The sequence below is a fragment of the Oncorhynchus nerka genome, linkage group LG22, assembly GCF_034236695.1.
Source record: "Oncorhynchus nerka isolate Pitt River linkage group LG22, Oner_Uvic_2.0, whole genome shotgun sequence".
In the NCBI taxonomy this organism is placed as follows: domain Eukaryota; kingdom Metazoa; phylum Chordata; class Actinopteri; order Salmoniformes; family Salmonidae; genus Oncorhynchus; species Oncorhynchus nerka.
Window position 1 is genome coordinate 90,184,613 of NC_088417.1, and position 19,029 is coordinate 90,203,641.

General features: G+C 45.0%; 1 protein-coding gene across 1 annotated transcript in view; it reads left to right on the forward strand.

The window, feature by feature from the left end:
- Positions 1 to 19,029, forward strand: part of LOC135563834 (uncharacterized) — a 31,428-nt gene that overhangs the window by 6,639 nt on the left and 5,760 nt on the right. Inside the window, 2 exon segments of the mRNA XM_065007561.1 lie at positions 12,051 to 12,177; positions 12,651 to 12,737. Of these exon segments, the coding sequence (XP_064863633.1) occupies positions 12,051 to 12,177; positions 12,651 to 12,737 (214 nt within the window).

Sequence of the window (19,029 nt, forward strand, 5' to 3'; positions counted from 1 at the left end):
GTATTTTGAAAATTACAAATGTTGAAAACTTGATTGCTGACAAGCAAAATATTTTGGGATTATGTCAACAATGGACTAATGAAACAAATTCCAAAACATAGTTTTGGGTTGTGAAAAAGGTCATTTGTTTTTGGAGAGGAAGCTGGGCTGTTGAGCAGCAGATCTGATATGAAACATGTTGTGCACCGGTCTCCAGCTACCGGCTGCCTTAGCTAAAGCAGTGTGTCTTTACAGATGGTGTCAGTCAACAGGTGACAGAAACAATGAAGAGACCGTTCAACAACATCAACACCTCGAGCCGCCTGCTCGACCCGCATGCCCAGGCAGGTTTCCCTCACACACACACACAGACGACTCCACCCACTCCATTCACACAATGAGAGGGGCTGCTGCTGCAGTCTTGATTAGGCGCTGACATGTTGACCTGTCTGTCCATGCTCCATTGGGGCCCATTCATGACCAGTGATGGATCCAGCATGTGCTGTCTGAGCTGCAGGTTGTTTGTGGTACTAGACTGGGGGGTCTACAGACTGGACACAGGGCCATGCCCACACTGTGGATGCAGAAAAGATGGAAGGAAGGACCTGGCTGGGAGACATCACTGCCCTCTTTAACTTACCCTTTACCAGGAAAGACCAGCTTGGAAAGACTGCCTCTTTTACCTCGTGTCCACATGAGATAACCATGAAACATGACCTCTGGGTCATGAGATAACCATGAAACATGACCTCTGGGTCATGAGATAACCATGAAACATGACCTCTGGGTCATGAGATAACCATGAAACATGACCTCTGGGTCATGAGATAACCATGAAACATGACCTCTGGGTCATGTCAGACATTGGACCAGTGTAACGGATGGCTCACCAATCAAACAGATGTTTCGTTCTATCCTTGTCTTGCTTTTCCCCCTGTTTCTTTCTGGTGCCCAGTTTGAGAGTGAGTATTCAGATCCTCCCTTAATGACTCACTCCTCAGTCCTCAAATAGATGGCCTTAGAGTGGAGGACTTGCAAGTGCTGGGCCCTTTGTTGTTCTTTAGACATTTAACAGATGTCTTGCTTGGCTCAGCTTCATGCTTTCACAGAAGAGCACCCTCAAGCAAGGAAATCACTCTTCCCCTCAGTGGACCTTTCCTCCCTTCCACCTCCCCCTACCACCTCCTCCTCCTGCCGACCGGCACGCTTTATAGCCCCCAGGAGAAGTGCATTGTGGTCTTGTTAAAGGCCAGAAGTGGTTTGTCCCCTCCCGTGGTCCTTCCCGGTGTATCAGTCCACTATCAATTCTTCAATCTGTGCCAGCAGGTCGCAGGAAGACCCACCATTCCAGCCTGCAGAGGGTGGAGTCTGGGAAAGTGAGAAATTCTCCTTGGAGAAAAATCTCCTGGGAGGCCAAGGGAAGACATTAATACATCCAGGGCTGTGGCCCAAATGGCATCCTATTCCTTATATAGTGCACTACTTTTGACCAGAGTGGTCCCTGGACAAAGGTAGTGCACTATATAGTGAACCATTTGGGATCCAGCCCAGGACCCCCTGTACTCCCCCTCCTAGGCTACATACCTTTCTAGGATTAAATATAACGGTGCTGGACAAAAACTGTAAAAGTAACTTTGGCCCTAGCTTCTCAACATAATTCCCAGGCCGTCTCTCTGTGACTATCAAAGAAACTAAGTGATTAGTCTTCAAAAGGGAACATGTTGTGACATATCCCACTTTGTTTCTAAGCTTGAGATCAATAAATACCTGATGTTAGACCTAGGCTAATGTTAGACTTAGGCTAATGCCTGACCTGAGGCTCTATTGCACTGTGAGGAATTCAACATCTGCCAATGTACAGGGAACTGCCAAAATAATGGAAACACTTGAGTAAATGAGGGATACAAAGTGTATTGAAAGTGTATTCCACACAGGTGTGGCTCCTGAGTCAATTAACATCCCATTAGGGTCATGTATAAAAATGCCGGGCAGGCCATTGTTTTGGCTACCATGGCTATGCCCCCATAGGATGACAATGCCCCATCCACAGGGCACAAGTGGTAACTGATGGTTTGATGAGCAGAAAAACTCTCAAACCATAAGCCATGGCCGTCACAGTCACCACATCTCACACCAATTGAACACTTATGGGAGATTCCACCTGAGACAGAGTTTTCCATCAACAAAACACCAAATTATGGAATTTCTTGTGGAAGAATGTTGTTGCGTCCCTCCAATAGAGTTCCAGACACGTGTAGAATCTATGTCAAGGTGCATAGAAGCTATTCTGGCTCATGGTGTCCCAACACCCTATTAAGACACTTGTTCGTTGTTTCCTTTATTTTGGCAGCTACCTGTGGCTTAATGTCTTGCTTCCAACATACCTGTGATGACTATTAGTGCTGCGCGGGTCAGCTGTTTGTACAACCGCACCCATCTGCCACCCGTATATATGTGATAGGTTAGTTAAGAGAAGGCAGGACGTATATATGTGATAGGTTAGTTAAGAGAAGGCAGGACGTATATATGTGATAGGTTAGTTAAGAGAAGGCAGGACGTATATATGTGATAGGTTAGTTAAGAGAAGCCAGGACGTATATATGTGATAGGTTAGTTAAGAGAAGGCAGGACGTATATATGTGATAGGTTAGTTAAGAGAAGGCAGGACGTATATATGTGATAGGTTAGTTAAGAGAAGGCAGGACGTATATATGTGATAGGTTAGTTAAGAGAAGGCAGGACGTATATATGTGATAGGTTAGTTAAGAGAAGGCAGGACGTATATATGTGATAGGTTAGTTAAGAGAAGGCAGGACGTATATATGTGATTGGTTAGTTAAGAGAAGGCAGGATGTACAGTGGGGCAAAAAAAAGTATTTAGTCAGCCACCAATTGTGCAAGTTCTCCCACTTGAAAATTATAGGCCTCTCATCTTTTTATCATAGGTACACTTCAACTATGACAGACAAAATTTACATTTACATTTACATTTAAGTCATTTAGCAGACGCTCTTATCCAGAGCGACTTACAAATTGGTGCATTCACCTTATGACATCCAGTGGAACAGTAGTGCATCTAAATCTTTTAAGGGGGGTGAGAGGGATTACTTTATCCTATCCTAGGTATTCCTTAAAGAGGTGGGGTTTCAGGTGTCTCCGGAAGGTGGTGATTGACTCCGCTGTCCTGGCGTCGTGAGGGAGTTTGTTCCACCATTGGGGGGCCAGAGCAGCGAACAGTTTTGACTGGGCTGAGCGGGAACTGTACTTCCTCAGTGGTAGGGAGGCGAGCAGGCCAGAGGTGGATGAACGCAGTGCCCTTGTTTGGGTGTAGGGCCTGATCAGAGCCTGGAGGTACTGAGGTGCCGTTCCCCTCACAGCTCCGTAGGCAAGCACCATGGTCTTGTAGCGGATGCGAGCTTCAACTGGAAGCCAGTGGAGAGAGCGGAGGAGCGGGGTGACGTGAGAGAACTTGGGAAGGTTGAACACCAGACGGGCTGCGGCGTTCTGGATGAGTTGTAGGGGTTTAATGGCACAGGCAGGGAGCCCAGCCAACAGCGAGTTGCAGTAATCCAGACGGGAGATGACAAGTGCCTGGATTAGGACCTGCGCCGCTTCCTGTGTGAGGCAGGGTCGTACTCTGCGGATGTTGTAGAGCATGAACCTACAGGAACGGGCCACCGCCTTGATGTTAGTTGAGAACGACAGGGTGTTGTCCAGGATCACGCCAAGGTTCTTAGCGCTCTGGGAGGAGGACACAATGGAGTTGTCAACCGTGATGGCGAGATCATGGAACGGGCAGTCCTTCCCCGGGAGGAAGAGCAGCTCCGTCTTGCCGAGGTTCAGCTTGAGGTGGTGATCCGTCATCCACACTGATATGTCTGCCAGACATGCAGAGATGCGATTCGCCACCTGGTCATCAGAAGGGGAAAGGAGAAGATTAATTGTGTGTCGTCTGCATAGCAATGATAGGAGAGACCATGTGAGGTTATGACAGAGCCAAGTGACTTGGTGTATAGCGAGAATAGGAGAGGGCCTAGAACAGAGCCCTGGGGGACACCAGTGGTGAGAGCACGTGGTGTGGAGACGGATTCTCGCCACGCCACCTGGTAGGAGCGACCTGTCAGGTAGGACGCAATCGAAGCGTGGGCCGCGCCGGAGATGCCCAACTCGGAGAGGGTGGAGAGGAGGATCTGATGGTTCACAGTGTCGAAGGCAGCTGATAGGTCTAGAAGGATGAGAGCAGAGGAGAGAGAGTTAGCTTTAGCAGTGCGGAGCGCCTCCGTGATACAGAGAAGAGCAGTCTCAGTTGAATGACTAGTCTTGAAACCTGACTGATTTGGATCAAGAAGGTCATTCTGAGAGAGATAGCGGGAGAGCTGGCCAAGGACGGCACGTTCAAGAGTTTTGGAGAGAAAAGAAAGAAGGGATACTGGTCTGTAGTTGTTGACATCGGAGGGATCGAGTGTAGGTTTTTTCAGAAGGGGTGCAACTCTCGCTCTCTTGAAGACGGAAGGGACGTAGCCAGCGGTCAGGGATGAGTTGATGAGCGAGGTGAGGTAAGGGAGAAGGTCTCCGGAAATGGTCTGGAGAAGAGAGGAGGGGATAGGGTCAAGCGGGCAGGTTGTTGGGCGGCCGGCCGTCACAAGACGCGAGATTTCATCTGGAGAGAGAGGGGAGAAAGAGGTCAGAGCACAGGGTAGGGCAGTGTGAGCAGAACCAGCGGTGTCGTTTGACTTAGCAAACGAGGATCGGATGTCGTCGACCTTCTTTTCAAAATGGTTGACGAAGTCATCTGCAGAGAGGGAGGAGGGGGGGGGAGGGGGAGGAGGATTCAGGAGGGAGGAGAAGGTGGCAAAGAGCTTCCTAGGGTTAGAGGCAGATGCTTGGAATTTAGAGTGGTAGAAAGTGGCTTTAGCAGCAGAGAGAGAAGAGGAAAATGTAGAGAGGAGGGAGTGAAAGGATGCCAGGTCCGCAGGGAGGCGAGTTTTCCTCCATTTCCGCTCGGCTGCCCGGAGGGGGAAAAAATCCAGAAAATCACATTGTAGGATTTTTAATGAATTTATTAGCAAATTATGGTGGAAAATAAGTATTTGGTCAATAACAAAAGTTTATCTCAATACTTTGTTATATACCCTTTGTTGGCAATGACAGAGGTCAAATGTTTTCTGTAAGTCTTCACAAATGTTTCACACACTGTTGCTGGTATTTTGGCACATTCCTCCATGCAGATCTTACCTATTGCAGATTCAGTCTTCCCAGCCTGGTGCAGGTCTACAATTTTGTTTCTGGTGTCCTTTGACAGCTCTTTGGTCTTGGCCATAGTGGAGTTTGGAGTGTGACTGTTTGAGGTTGTGGACAGGTGTCTTTTATACTGATAACAAGTTCAAACAGGTGCCATTAATACAGGTAATGAGTGGAGGACAGAGGAGCCTCTTAAATAAGAAGTTACAGGTCTGTGAGAGCCAGAAATCTTGCTTGTTTGTGGGTCACCAAATACTTATTTTCCACCATAATTTGCAAATAAATTCATTAAAAATCCTACAATGTGATTTTCTGGGGTTTTCTCATTTTGTCTGTCATAGTTGAAGTGTACCTATGATGAAAATTACAGGCCTCTCATCTTTTTAAGTGGGAGAACTTGCACAATTGGTGGCTGACTAAATACTTTTTTGCCCCACTGTATTTATGTGATAGGTTAGTTAAGAGAAGGCAGGATGTATTTATGTGATAGGTTAGTTAAGAGAAGGCAGGATGTATTTATGTGATATAACCTGCTAATATAGAACATAGGTTAGTTAAGAGAAGGCAGGATGTATTTATGTGATATAAACTACTAATATAGAACATAGGTTAGTTAAGAGAAGGCAGGATGTATTTATTTGATATAACCTGCTAATATAGAACATAGGTTAGTTAAGAGAAGGCAGGATGTATTTATGTGATATAAACTACTAATATAGAACATAGGTTAGTTAAGAGAAGGCAGGATGTATTTACGTGATATAATCTGCTAATATAGAACATAGGTTAGTTAAGAGAAGGCAGGATGTATTTATGTGATATAACCTGCTAGTATAGAACATAGGTTAGTTAAGAGAAGGCAGGATGTATTTATGTGATATAACCTGCTAGTATAGAACATAGGTTAGTTAAGAGAAGGCAGGACGATTTGACAGGTGTTGCAGGATTCTTTTTTTGCCTGGTTTTAAATATGTTTCTGCTTTTAATTCTGCAGGAGTTAATGTTAAGGCAATGTGAGAGGTTATAGACCTACAGTCAGTGTCCAGATTTCAGTTTCCATTTTACCCATCTGAACAGTAGGCTACAGTTCCCTTGGCCTGTCATTGGCCTATTTGAAGTCCGATCTTGTGACTGTTGAATTTGTATAGCACCTCACAATCATCACACATAACATAACCGACACTGCTATCATCCTCTTACCACTTCACCAACTCTTTCCCAAATGTCTGTTCTGGCCCTCCCTTCTCTCTACTGACAAACCCTTAACCAACAATGCAGTTCAAGAAATAGGGTTAAGAAAATATTTACTAAATAAAGTCAAAAGTAACCCAATAAAATAACAAGGCTATATATAAGGGTACCGGTACCAAGTCAATGTGCTGGGGTACAGGTTAGTCGGGGTAATTTGTACATGTAGGTAGGGGTAAAGTGATAGATAATAAACAGCGAGTAGCAGCAGTGTAAAAACAAGGAGGGGGTCAATGTAAATAGTCTGGTGGCCATTTGATGAATTGTCCAGCAGTCTTATGGCTTGGGGGTAGAAGCCTTTAAGGAGCCTTTTGGACCTAGACTTGGCATTCCGGTACCACTTGCCGTGCGGTAGCAGAGTGAGCAGTCTATGACTTGGGTCATTGACAATTGTTTGGGCCTTCCTCTGACACCGTCTGGTATAGAGGTCCTGGATGGCAGGAAGCTTGGCCCCAGTGATGTACTGGGCCGTACGCACTACCCTCTGTAGCGCCCGGATGCCGCCATACCAGATGGTGACGCAACCAGTCAGGATGGTCTCGATGGTGCAGCTGTAGAACATTTTGAGGATCTGGGGACCCATGCCAAATATTTTAGGGGGAAAGGTGTTGTCGTCTCCTCTTCACGACTGTTGTGGTGTGTTTGGACCATGATAGTTTGTTGGCGATTTGGACAACAAGGAACTTGAAAATCTCAAGCCGCTCCACTACAGCCCTGTCGATGTGAATGGATATGTGTTCGGACCTCCTTTTCCTGTAGTCCACGATCAGCTCCTTTGTCTTGCTCACATTAAGGGAGAGGTTGTTGTCCTGGCACCACGCTGGCAGGTTTCTAACCTCCCTATAGGCTGTCTCATCGTTGTCGGTGATCAGGCGTCAGCAAACTTTATGATGATGTTGGAGTCATGCTTGGCCACGCAGTCATGTGTCAACGGAGAGTACAGGAGGGGACTGAGCACGCACCCCTGAGTGGCCCCCGTGTTGAGGATGAGTGTAGCAGATGTGTTGTTACCTACCCTTACCACCTGTGGGCAGCCTGTCAGGAAGTCCAGGATCCAGTTGCAGAGGAAGGTGTTTAGTCCCAGGGTCCTTAGCTTAGTGATGAACTTTGAGGGTACTATGGTGTTGAATGCTGAGCTGTAGTCAATGAACACCATTCTCACATAGGTGTTCCTTTTGTCCAGGTGGGAAAGAGCAGTGTGGAGTGCGATTGAGATTGCATGATCTGTTGGGGCAGTATGCGAATTGGAGTGGGTCTAGGTTTTCCGGGATGATGGTGTTGAAGTGAGCCATGACCAGCCTTTCAAAGCACTTCATGGCTACCGACGTGAGTGCTACGGGGCGGTAGTTATTTAGGTAGGTTACCTTCGCTTTCTTCGGCACAGGGACTATGGTGGTCTGCTTGAAACATGTAGGTATTACAGACTCGGTCAGGGAGTGTTTGAAAATATCACTGAAGACACCACTTACCAGTTGGTCTAGCAAAACAGTCCTGTAGCGTAGCATTCACAAGAATAATAAATTAATGATAGATGAGTGACAGATGAATGGTAGATTAATGATGGATTGATGATGGATTAATGGTAGATTAATGATGGATTAATGATGAATTAATGGTAGATTAATGGATTTTTTTCAAGGCATTGCTATATTTTTATTCAATCCACACAATATTTCCTGACCCACCCGCCCAGCTGATATAACCCAGAGGGCTGTTTGTGAGTCAACCCTTGCATCACAAATGACTATGACACAACGACGACCCGTTTTAGAGTGAGGATTCCATGAGAGATAATGAATATAAAGGTTATATTATGACTGTATGACAACGTAACCTTTCTATTCATGATCTGGTCATGCCCAGTCTACGCTGGAGATGCTGTTATAATGACCCCCGTGAATGAGTAGCGTGCAGCACAGACTCGTGACGTGCATGGACAGTGATATTTGGCTTGGATAACAGAGAAAATACACTCTCCTACGCACAGACTGCATGCTAGGCTGCCCACTAATACAGACAGTCGACATGGACATATGAAATTGTCTGCATCTTGTTCAGACTGCTCCTCCCCCATTTATATTACAGCTCGGACTAGACATACAGTATATCCTTTACTGTTTTCTTAACTTCTCTCTCTGTTCTAGGCTACTGTAGGGATGTTTGAGAGAACTCTCATAATCACTTCTACTTAAAGGGATAATCCACCCTGTAAACCACTACTTCCTATGATTAACAGTGTTAAACAATGTAAAATAACACTAATATGTGAAAATATATATTTTTTTATAAATATTACATTTTGTTATATCAAGGATGCTAGAAAAATCGTTATGGAAATCTGTTGAGGCTCAAGTTGACAAAACCCACAATGTCTCTCTCTCTGGGCTGGCTAGCTCACTAGCTAGCAAACGTAGCTACACACAATAATATCAATGTCAGCATGTGAAGTCGCTAGTTGGCAGTAAAATTGCCGTAAACAAACTTCACTCAATTTAGGAGTCTATCCCACCGAGTTCAGCTTACAGTTGGTCTCTTGCCCAGAGCCAGTTCAACTTGCAGTTGGTCTCTTGCCCAGAGCCAGTTCAGCTTGCAGTTGGTCTCTTGCCCAGAGCTAGTTCAACTTGCAGTTGGTCTCTTGCCCAGAGCCAGTTCAACTTGCAGTTGGTCTCTTGCCCAGAGCCAGTTCAACTTGCAGTTGGTCTCTTGCCCAGAGCCTGTTCAACTTGCAGTTGGTCTCTTGCCCAGAGCCAGTTCAGCTTGCAGTTGGTCTCTTGCCCAGAGCCAGTTCAACTTGCAGTTGGTCTCTTGCCCAGAGCCAGTTCAACTTGCAGTTGGTCTCTTGCCCAGAGCCAGTTCAGCTTACAGTTGGTCTCTTGCCCAGAGCCAGTTCAACTTGCAGTTGGTCTCTTGCCCAGAGCCAGTTCAGCTTACAGTTGGTCTCTTGCCCAGAGCCAGTTCAGCTTACAGTTGGTCTCTTGCCCAGAGCCAGTTCAGCTTACAGTTGGTCTCTTGCCCAGAGCCAGTTCAGCTTACAGTTGGTCTCTTGTCCAGAGCCAGTTCAGCTTACAGTTGGTCTCTTGCCCAGAGCCAGTTCAGCTTACAGTTGGTCTCTTGCCCAGAGCCAGTTCAGCTTACAGTTGGTCTCTTGCCCAGAGCCAGTTCAGCTTACAGTTGGTCTCTTGCCCAGAGCCAGTTCAACTTGCAGTTGGTCTCTTGCCCAGAGCGAGTGCAGCACTACGTTTTATTTCATCCACTGATACAACATAGGCTTTCGCCAAATTGACAGTTTCATGATTGTTATTTCTGGGGTATGGATTATCCCTTTAAACGTCAGTGTGTAGGCTGTGTAGAATGTATGTATAGTCGTGGCCAAAAGTTTTGAGAATGACACGAATATTAATTTTCACAAAGTCTGCTGCCTCAGTTTGTATAATGGCAATTTGCATATATTCCAGAATGTTATGAAGAGTGATCAGATGAATTGCAATTAATTGCAAAGTCCCTCTTTGCCATGCAAATGAACTGAATCCCCAAAAAAGAGCTTGCTCAGGAATGGCAGCAGGCAGGTGTGAGTGCATCTGCACGCACAGTGAGGCAAAGACTTTTGGAGGATGGCCTGGTGTCAAGAAGGGCAGCAAAGAAGCCACTTCTCTCCAGGAAAATTCTGCAAAAGGTACAGGGATTGGACTGCTGAGGACTGGGGTAAAGTCATTTTCTCTGATGAATCCCCTTTCCGATTGTTTGGGGCATCCGGAAAAAAGCTTGTCCGGAGAAGACAAGTTGAGTGCTACCATCAGTCGTGTGTCATGCCAACCGTAAAGCATCCTGAGACCATTCATGCGTGGGGTTGCTTCTCAGCCAAGGGAGTGGGCTCACTCACAATTTTGATTAAGAACACAGCCATGAGAGAGCAACTTCTCCCAACCATCCAGGAACAGTTTGGTGACGAACAATGCCTTTTCCAGCATGATGGAGCAACTTGCCATAAGGCAAAGTGATAACTAAGTGGCTTGGGGAACAAAACATTGATATGTTGGGTCCATGGCCAGGAAACTCCCCAGACCTTAATCCCATTGAGAACTTGTGATCAATCCTCAAGAGGCGGGTGGACAAACAAACCCCACAAATTCTGACAAACTCCAAGCATTGATTATGCAAGAATTGGCTGCCATCAGTCAGGATGTGGCCCAGAAGTTAATTGACAGCATGCCAGGGCGGATTGCAGAGGTCTTGAAAAAGAAGGGTCAACACTGCAAATATTGACTCTTTACATCAACTTCATGTAATTGTCAATAAAAGCCTTTGACACTTATGAAATGCTTGTAATTATACTTCAGTATTCCATAGTAACATCTGACAAAAATATCTAAAGACACTAAAGCAGCAAACTTTGGAAATTAATATTTGTGTCATTCTCAAAACTTTTGGCCACGACTGTAGGCCGTAATCTTCTTACAATGTTGAGACTCTTCTGTCTGGAGGCCCTCTGTATCACTGGTACAATTGTTAGCCATGTTTATGACTAATGAATCCAATTAGTCTATTGAGTCGTACAAGGCCGGGCTGGTCTAGTACAGCATGTGCCACTGTAGAGGACTCCTCCTAGCCTAACGTGTTCACAATGAGGCTATAGTCTAGACCTTCTCACAGTCAGATGGTCAAATAATTAATATTAGATTCTAGCTATCTGGGATCCTTGGGATGTACCAACTCTGACATTACCACATTGAAGTTGAAATGTTTTAGATAAGGGTTAAGGTTAGGGTTATGGTAGGGGTTAAGCTGAGGGTTATGGTAAGGGTAGGGGTTAAGGTTAGGGATGTCCGAACGGGATAGCACTAACCATTCATATTATTAATGGTTCCTGGATGTTGGTGAGAATGAATCCCATTGCTAATAACATAACATTTCCCACGAATTCTATAGGTTACAGCAGCATGGCAGCTAGCCTAATGCACGCAGTAGTGGATGTTTTTCTTGAATTAGAGTCTGTTGGGAATTCAGGCTTCCTCTGTTTTATTTTGTCATTGTCCTGCTGCCGTATCCTCTGCATTGTGTGGATATAAGATTTACTGTGCCTAAAAAGGTGTTAAGAGACCTGTCATTCTAATCAGGGTCAGCTGACCGGGATGCCTAATATACTGTAGTTATGTTACATGGGTGGATGATGTATATGTTAAGAATAGAATAGCACTGTCTGTGACAAAGGAACATTAACCAATTATGTTCTCATGTTCTTAGTTGATAGTAGACATTCATAAAGGCATATAGGCCTGTATTGAGAATGACATTCATGTGTTTGGAGATTACAAAATGGTACTTCAAAGTGACTTAAGTACTTTGAAACAGCAAATTAAAACTGAGAGACATGATTTTTTGGGGGGGACATTTTAGTAATTTAGCAGCTGCTCTTATCCATACCGACTTACAGAGCAATTTGGGTTTAAGTGCCTTGCTCAAGGGCACATTGACAGATTTTTCACCAATTCACCTTGGGGATTCGAACCAGTAAACGTTTGGTTACTGGCCCAATGCTCTAACCGCAGTATTGTTTGTGTTTTTCTCCCTCCCTCCCTGTACAGGTACCACCTGGTGAAGCTGCTGGAGAGGTTTGGGAAGGTGAAACAGTTTGACTTCCTGTTCCACAAGTCTGGACCAATGGAGGACCAGCCCTGAGGATACTGCTTCGTTAACTTCCACACCAAAGAGGTACAACACCAAACCAACCATTTCACATCTTTCAATTCCAAGAAAAGATTAGCTCACGAACGTGAAAAGTTAGGGCTAGTCAAAAGCTATAGACGGCATAGACAAGAGGCACGATATAGCCGACCATTTCCCATCTCTCCCCGTGAAAATATTGTTTCAAACTTAATAAGGCTCCACCAACGGTAAGATGGAGATCTCTTGTTTAGTGTGATGGGAGGCAGTCCCCTGGGTGTTATTCAGAGGAACTATGTGTATTAGCCTCATACACACACACAGACACATCATCATCAGCCATTATTGTCTCTGTTGTCATCACTCTATGAAAAGGAATGATGATATAATGATTTGTGTAAGAGGTCTTGGATAAGAGTGTCTGCTAAGTGACTACAATGTAATGATACTGACCTAGTTTCAGATGGGGGAAATTATGATTTTCATGAGGATCAAACACGTACTATTTTTCCAATCTCCAGGAAGCAGAGTGGGCGATCCATTGTCTGAATGGGAAGCTGGCCCTCTCCAAGAAGCTGGTGGTGCGCTGGGTACACGCACAGGTAAAGGTAAGGGTCCCTCTCTGAAACCTCGTCAAATCAAATCAAATTGTATTTGTCACATACACATGGTTAGCAGATGTTAATGCGAGTGTAGCGAAATGCTTGTGCTTCTAGTTCCGACAATGCAGTAATAACCAACAAGTAATCTAGCTAACAATTCCAAAACTACTACCTTATAGACACAAGTGTAAGGGGATAAAGAATATGTACATAAAGATATATGAGTGAGTGATGGTACAGAGCGGCATAGGAAAGATACAGTAGATGGTATTGAGTGCAGTATATACATATGAGATGAGTATGTAAACAAAGTGGCATAGTTAAAGTGGCTAGTGATACATGTATTACATAAAGATGCAGTAGATGATAGAGTACAGTATATACATATACATATGAGATGAATAATGTAGGGCATGTAAACATTATATTAGGTAGCATTGTTTAAAGTGGCTAGTGATATATTTTACATCATTTCCCATCAATTCCCATTATTTAAGTGGCTGGAGTTGAGTCAGTGTGTTGGCAGCAGCCACTCAATGTTAGTGATGGCTGTTTAACAGTCTGATGGCCTTGAGATAGAAGCTGTTTTTCAGTCTCTCGGTCCCAGCTTTGATGCACCTGTACTGACCTCGCCTTCTGGATGATAGTGGGGTGAACAGGCAGTGGCTTGGGTGGTTGTTGTCCTTGATGATCTTTATGGCCTTCCTGTGACATCGGGTGGTGTAGGTGTCCTGGAGGGCAGGTAGTTTGTCCCCGGTGATGCGTTGTGCAGACCTCACTACCCTCTGGAGAGCCTTACGGTTGTGGGCGGAGCAGTTGCCGTACCAGGCGGTGATACAGCCCGACAGGATGCTCTCGATTGTGCATCTGTAGAAGTTTGTGAGTGCTTTTGGTGACAAGCTGAATTTCTTCAGCCTCCTGAGGTTGAAGAGGCGCTGCTGCGCCTTCTTCACGATGCTGTCTGTGTGGGTGGACCAATTCAGTTTGTCTGTGATGTGTACACCGAGGAACTTAAAACTTACTACCCTCTCCACTACTGTTCCATCAATGTGGATAGGGGGGTGTTCCCTCTGCTGTTTCCTGAAGTCCACAATCATCTCCTTTGTTTTGTTGACGTTGAGTGTGAGGTTATTTTCCTGACACCACACTCCGAGGGCCCTCACCTCCTCCCTGTAGGCCGTCTCGTCGTTGTTGGTAATCAAGCCTACCACTGTTGTGTCGTCCGCAAACTTGATGATTGAGTTGGAGGCGTGCGTGGCCACGCAGTCGTGGGTGAACAGGGAGTACAGGAGAGGGCTCAGAACGCACCCTTGTGGGGCCCCAGTGTTGAGGATCAGCGGGGTGGAAATGTTGTTGCCTACCCTCACCACCTGGGGGCGGCCCGTCAGGAAGTCCAGTACCCAGTTGCACAGGGCAGGGTCGAGACCCAGGGTCTCGAGCTTGATGACGAGCTTGGAGGGCACTATGGTGTTAAATGTCGAGCTGTAGTCGATGAACAGCATTCTCACATAGGTATTCCTCTTGTCCAGATGGGTTAGGGCAGTGTGCAGTGTGGTTGAGATTGCATCGTCTGTGGACCTATTTGGGCGGTGATATGGTCCTTGACTAGTCTCTCAAAGCACTTCATGATGACGGAAGTGAGTGCTACGGGGCGGTAGTCTTTTAGCTCAGTTACCTTAGCTTTCTTGGGAACAGGAACAATGGTGGCCCTCTTGAAGCATGTGGGAACAACAGACTGGGATAGGGATTGATTGAATATGAATATGCTTGCCTTTACACACACGCACACACGCATACGCATGGCCAGTGATTCATTGTGGCTTCCTCAGTTAGGGTGCAAGGCTAGCCCAATACAGGTCATTAAGTTGTACAGAGTTAGCCTGTATGTTAGCGTCATGCATGCAACTATGTTTGCCTATGGTCTGGTCAGTGGTGTGACTGTTTTTGGGTGCTGCACTGTGGCAGCATGTAGGACATTAGCTGAAAGGCAGTAGTGTAGGACGTTAGCTGAAAGGCAGTAGTGTAGGACATTAGCTGAAAGGCAGTAGTGTAGGACATTAGCTGAAAGGCAGTAGTGTAGGACATTAGCTGAAAGGCAGTAGTGTAGGACATTAGCTGAAAGGCAGTAGTGTAGGACATTAGCTGAAAGGCAGTAGTGTAGGACATTAGCTGAAAGGCAGTAGTGTAGGACGTTAGCTGAAAGGCAGTAATGTAGGACGTTAGCTGAAAGGCAGTAGTGTAGGACGTTAGCTGAAAGGCAGTAGTGTATGACGTTAGCTGAAAGGCAGTAGTGTAGGACATTAGCTGAAAGGCAGTAGTGTAGGACATTAGCTGAAAGGCAGTAGTGTAGGACATTAGCTGAAAGGCAGTAGTGTAGGACATTAGCTGAAAGGCAGTAGTGTAGGACGTTAGCTGAAAGGCAGTAGTGTAGGACGTTAGCTGAAAGGCAGTAGTGTAGGACGTTAGCTGAAAGGCAGTAGTGTGGGACGTTAGCTGAAAGGCAGTAATGTAGGACATTAGCTGAAAGGCAGTAGTGTAGGACATTAGCTGAAAGGCAGTAGTGTAGGACATTAGCTGAAAGGTAGTAGTGTAGGACATTAGCTGAAAGGCAGTAGTGTAGGACATTAGCTGAAAGGTAGTAGTGTAGGACATTAGCTGAAAGGCAGTAGTGTAGGACATTAGCTGAAAGGCAGTAGTGTGGGACGTTAGCTGAAAGGCAGTAGTGTAGGACATTAGCTGAAAGGCAGTAGTGTAGGACATTAGCTGAAAGGCAGTAGTGTAGGACATTAGCTGAAAGGCAGTAGTGTAGGACATTAGCTGAAAGGCAGTCGTGTAGGACATTAGCTGAAAGGCAGTCGTGTAGCCAGCCAGTCCGTCAGTACCTCCTAGGCCGGGCCAGGGGTGATCTCTTGAACTCCAGCGACCCAGGTCTTTCCCTAACAATAGACAGCTGCCGTGTGGACTAAGGAAATCCTGTATAGTCCCAAATCACACCCCTTCTGTGCACACCCTGTCCCCTGTCTCCCACTCCTTGGACAACAACAAGTCTGTGTCCACACACACACACATACACACATAAGATAGATCAATCAAAAATAGGAAAGTAACTGGTATGTTGCCATATTTATTTATTTTATTGTATCTTTATTTAACTAGGCAAGTCAGTTAAGAACAAATTCTTATTTACAATGACGGCCTAGGAACAGTGGGTTAACTGCCTTGTTCAGGGGCAGAATGACAGATTTTTACCTCGTCAGCTCGGGGATTCGATCTAGCAACCTTTCCGCTACTAGTCCAACGCGCTAACCACTAGGCTACCTGCCAACATGCCATCCATTTACCCTTCTAAAACTGACTATCCTACTGATCCTCGACTTCGGCGATGTTATTCATAAAATAGCCTCCAATACCCTACTCAGCAAACTGGATGCAGTCTATCACAGTGCCATCCGTTTTGTCACCAAAGCCCCATATACCACCCACCACTGCGACCTGTATGCTCTAGTCGGCTGGCCCTCGCTACATATTCGTCGCCATACCCACTGGCTCCCGGTCATCTATAAGTCTATGCTAGGTAAAGCTCCACCTTATCTCAGCTCACTGGTCTTGATAACAACACCCACCCATAGCACGCGCTCCAGCAGATATATCTCACTGGTCATCCCCAAAGCCAACACCTCCTTTGGCCGCCTTCCAGTTCTCTGCTGCCAATGACTGGAACGAATTGCAAAAATCGCTGAAGCTGGAGGCTTATATTTCCCTCACTAATTTTAAACATCGCATAACTGAGCAGCTAACTGATCACTGCAGCTGTACATAGCCCATCTAAATAGCCCACCCAATCTACCTACCTCATCCCCATATTGTTTTTATTTACTTTTCTGCTCATTTGCACACCAGTATTTATACTTGCACATCCTCATCTGCTCATCATCTATCACTCCAGTGTTAATTTGTTAAATTGTAATTACTCCGCTACTGTGGCCTATTTATTGCCTTAACTCCTCACACCATTTGCACACATTGTAAATAGACTTTCTTTTTTTCTATTGTGTTATTGGCTGTACACTTATTTATTCCATGTGTAACTCTGTGTTGTGGTTGTTGTGTCGCACTGCTTTGCTTTGTCTTGTCCAGGTCGCAGTTGTAAATGAGAACTTGTTCTCAACTGGCCTACCTGGTTAAATAAAGGTGAAATAAAAAAATAAAAACCACATGCCGTCCATATTCCATCCATAAACCATCTATATACCATCCATATGCCATCTATATGCCATCCATATACCATCTATATACCATCCATATGCCATCTATATACCATCCATATGCCATCTATATGCCATCCATATACCATCTATATACCATCCATATGCCATCTATATACCATCCATATGCCATCTATATGCCATCCATATACCATCTATATACCATCCATATGCCATCTATATACCATCCATATGCCATCTATATACCATCCATATGCCATCTATATACCATCCATATGCCATCTATATGCCATCCATATACCATCTATATACCATCCATATACCATCTATATACCATCTACATATCCATCTATATGCCATCTATATACCATCTATATACCATCCATATGCCATCTATATACCATCCATATGCCATCTATATGCCATCTATATGCCATCCATATGCCATCTATATACCATCCATATGCCATCTATATACCATCCATATGCCATCTATATACCATCTATATACCATCTACATAAACCATCTATATACCATCTACATATCCATCTATATACCATCTATATGCCATCTATATACCATCTATATGCCATCTATATACCATCTATATACCATCCATATGCCATCTATATACCATCCATATGCCATCTATATACCATCCATATGCCATCTATATGCCATCCATAAACCATCTACAGTTGAAGTCAGAAGTTTACATACAGTCGTGGCCAAAGGTTTTGAGAATGACACAAATATTAATTTTCACAAAATCTGCTTCCTCAGTTTGTATGATGGCAATTTGCATATCCTACAGAATGTTATGAAGAGTGATTAGATTAATTGCAATTAATTGCAAAGTCCCTCTTTGCCATGCAAATGAACTGAATCCCCCAAAAACATTTCCACTGCATTTCAGCCCTGCCACAAAAGGACAGGCTGACATGTCAGTGATTCTCTCGTTAACACAGATGTGAGTGTTGACGAGGACAACGCTTGAGATCACTCTGTCATGCTGATTGAGTTCGAATAACAGACTGGAAGCTTCAAAAGGAGGGTGGTGCTTGGAATCATTGTTATTCCTCTGTCAACCATGTACCTGCAAGGAAACATGTGCCATCATCATTGCTTTGCACAAAAAGGGCTTCACAGGCAAGGATATTGCTGCCAGTAAAATTGCACCTAAATCAACCATTTTTTGGATCATCAAGAACTTCAAGGAGAGCGGTTCAATTGTTGTGAAGAAGGCTTCAGGGCGCCCAAGAAAGTCCAGCAAGTGCCAGGACCGTCTCCTATAGTTGATTCAGCTGCGGGATTGGGGCACCACCAGTACAGAGCTTGCTCAGGAATGGCAGCAGGCAGGTGTGAGTGCATCTGCACGCACAGTGAGGCAAAGACTTTTGGAGGATGGCCTGGTGTCAAGAAGGGCAGCAAAGAAGCCACTTCTCTCCAGGAAAAACATCAGGGACAGACTAATATTCTGCAAAAGGCACAGAGATTGGACTGCTGAGGACTGGGGTAAAGTCATTTTCTCTGATGAATCCCCTTTCCGATTGTTTGGGGCATCTGGAAAAAAGCTTGACCATTCATGCGTGAGGTTGCTTCTCAGCCAAGGGAGTGGGCTCACTCACAATTTTGATTAAGAACACAGCCATGAGAGAGCAACTTCTCCCAACCATCCAGGAACAGTTTGGTGACGAACAATGCCTTTTCCAGCATGATGGAGAAACTTGCCATAAGGCAAAGTGATAACTAAGTGGCTTGGGGAACAAAACATCGATATTTTGGGTCCATGGCCAGGAAACTCCCCAGACCATAATACCATTGAGAACTTGTGATCAATCCTCAAGAGGCGGGTGGTCAAACAAACCCCACAAATTCTGACAAACTCCAAGCATTGATTATGCAAGAATTGGCTGCCATCAGTCAGGATGTGGCCCAGAAGTTAATTGACAGCATGCCAGGGCGGATTGCAGATGTCTTGAAAAAGAAGGGTCAACACTGCAAATATTGATTCCTTACATCAACTTCATGTAATTATCAATAAAAGCCTTTGACACTTATGAAATGCTTG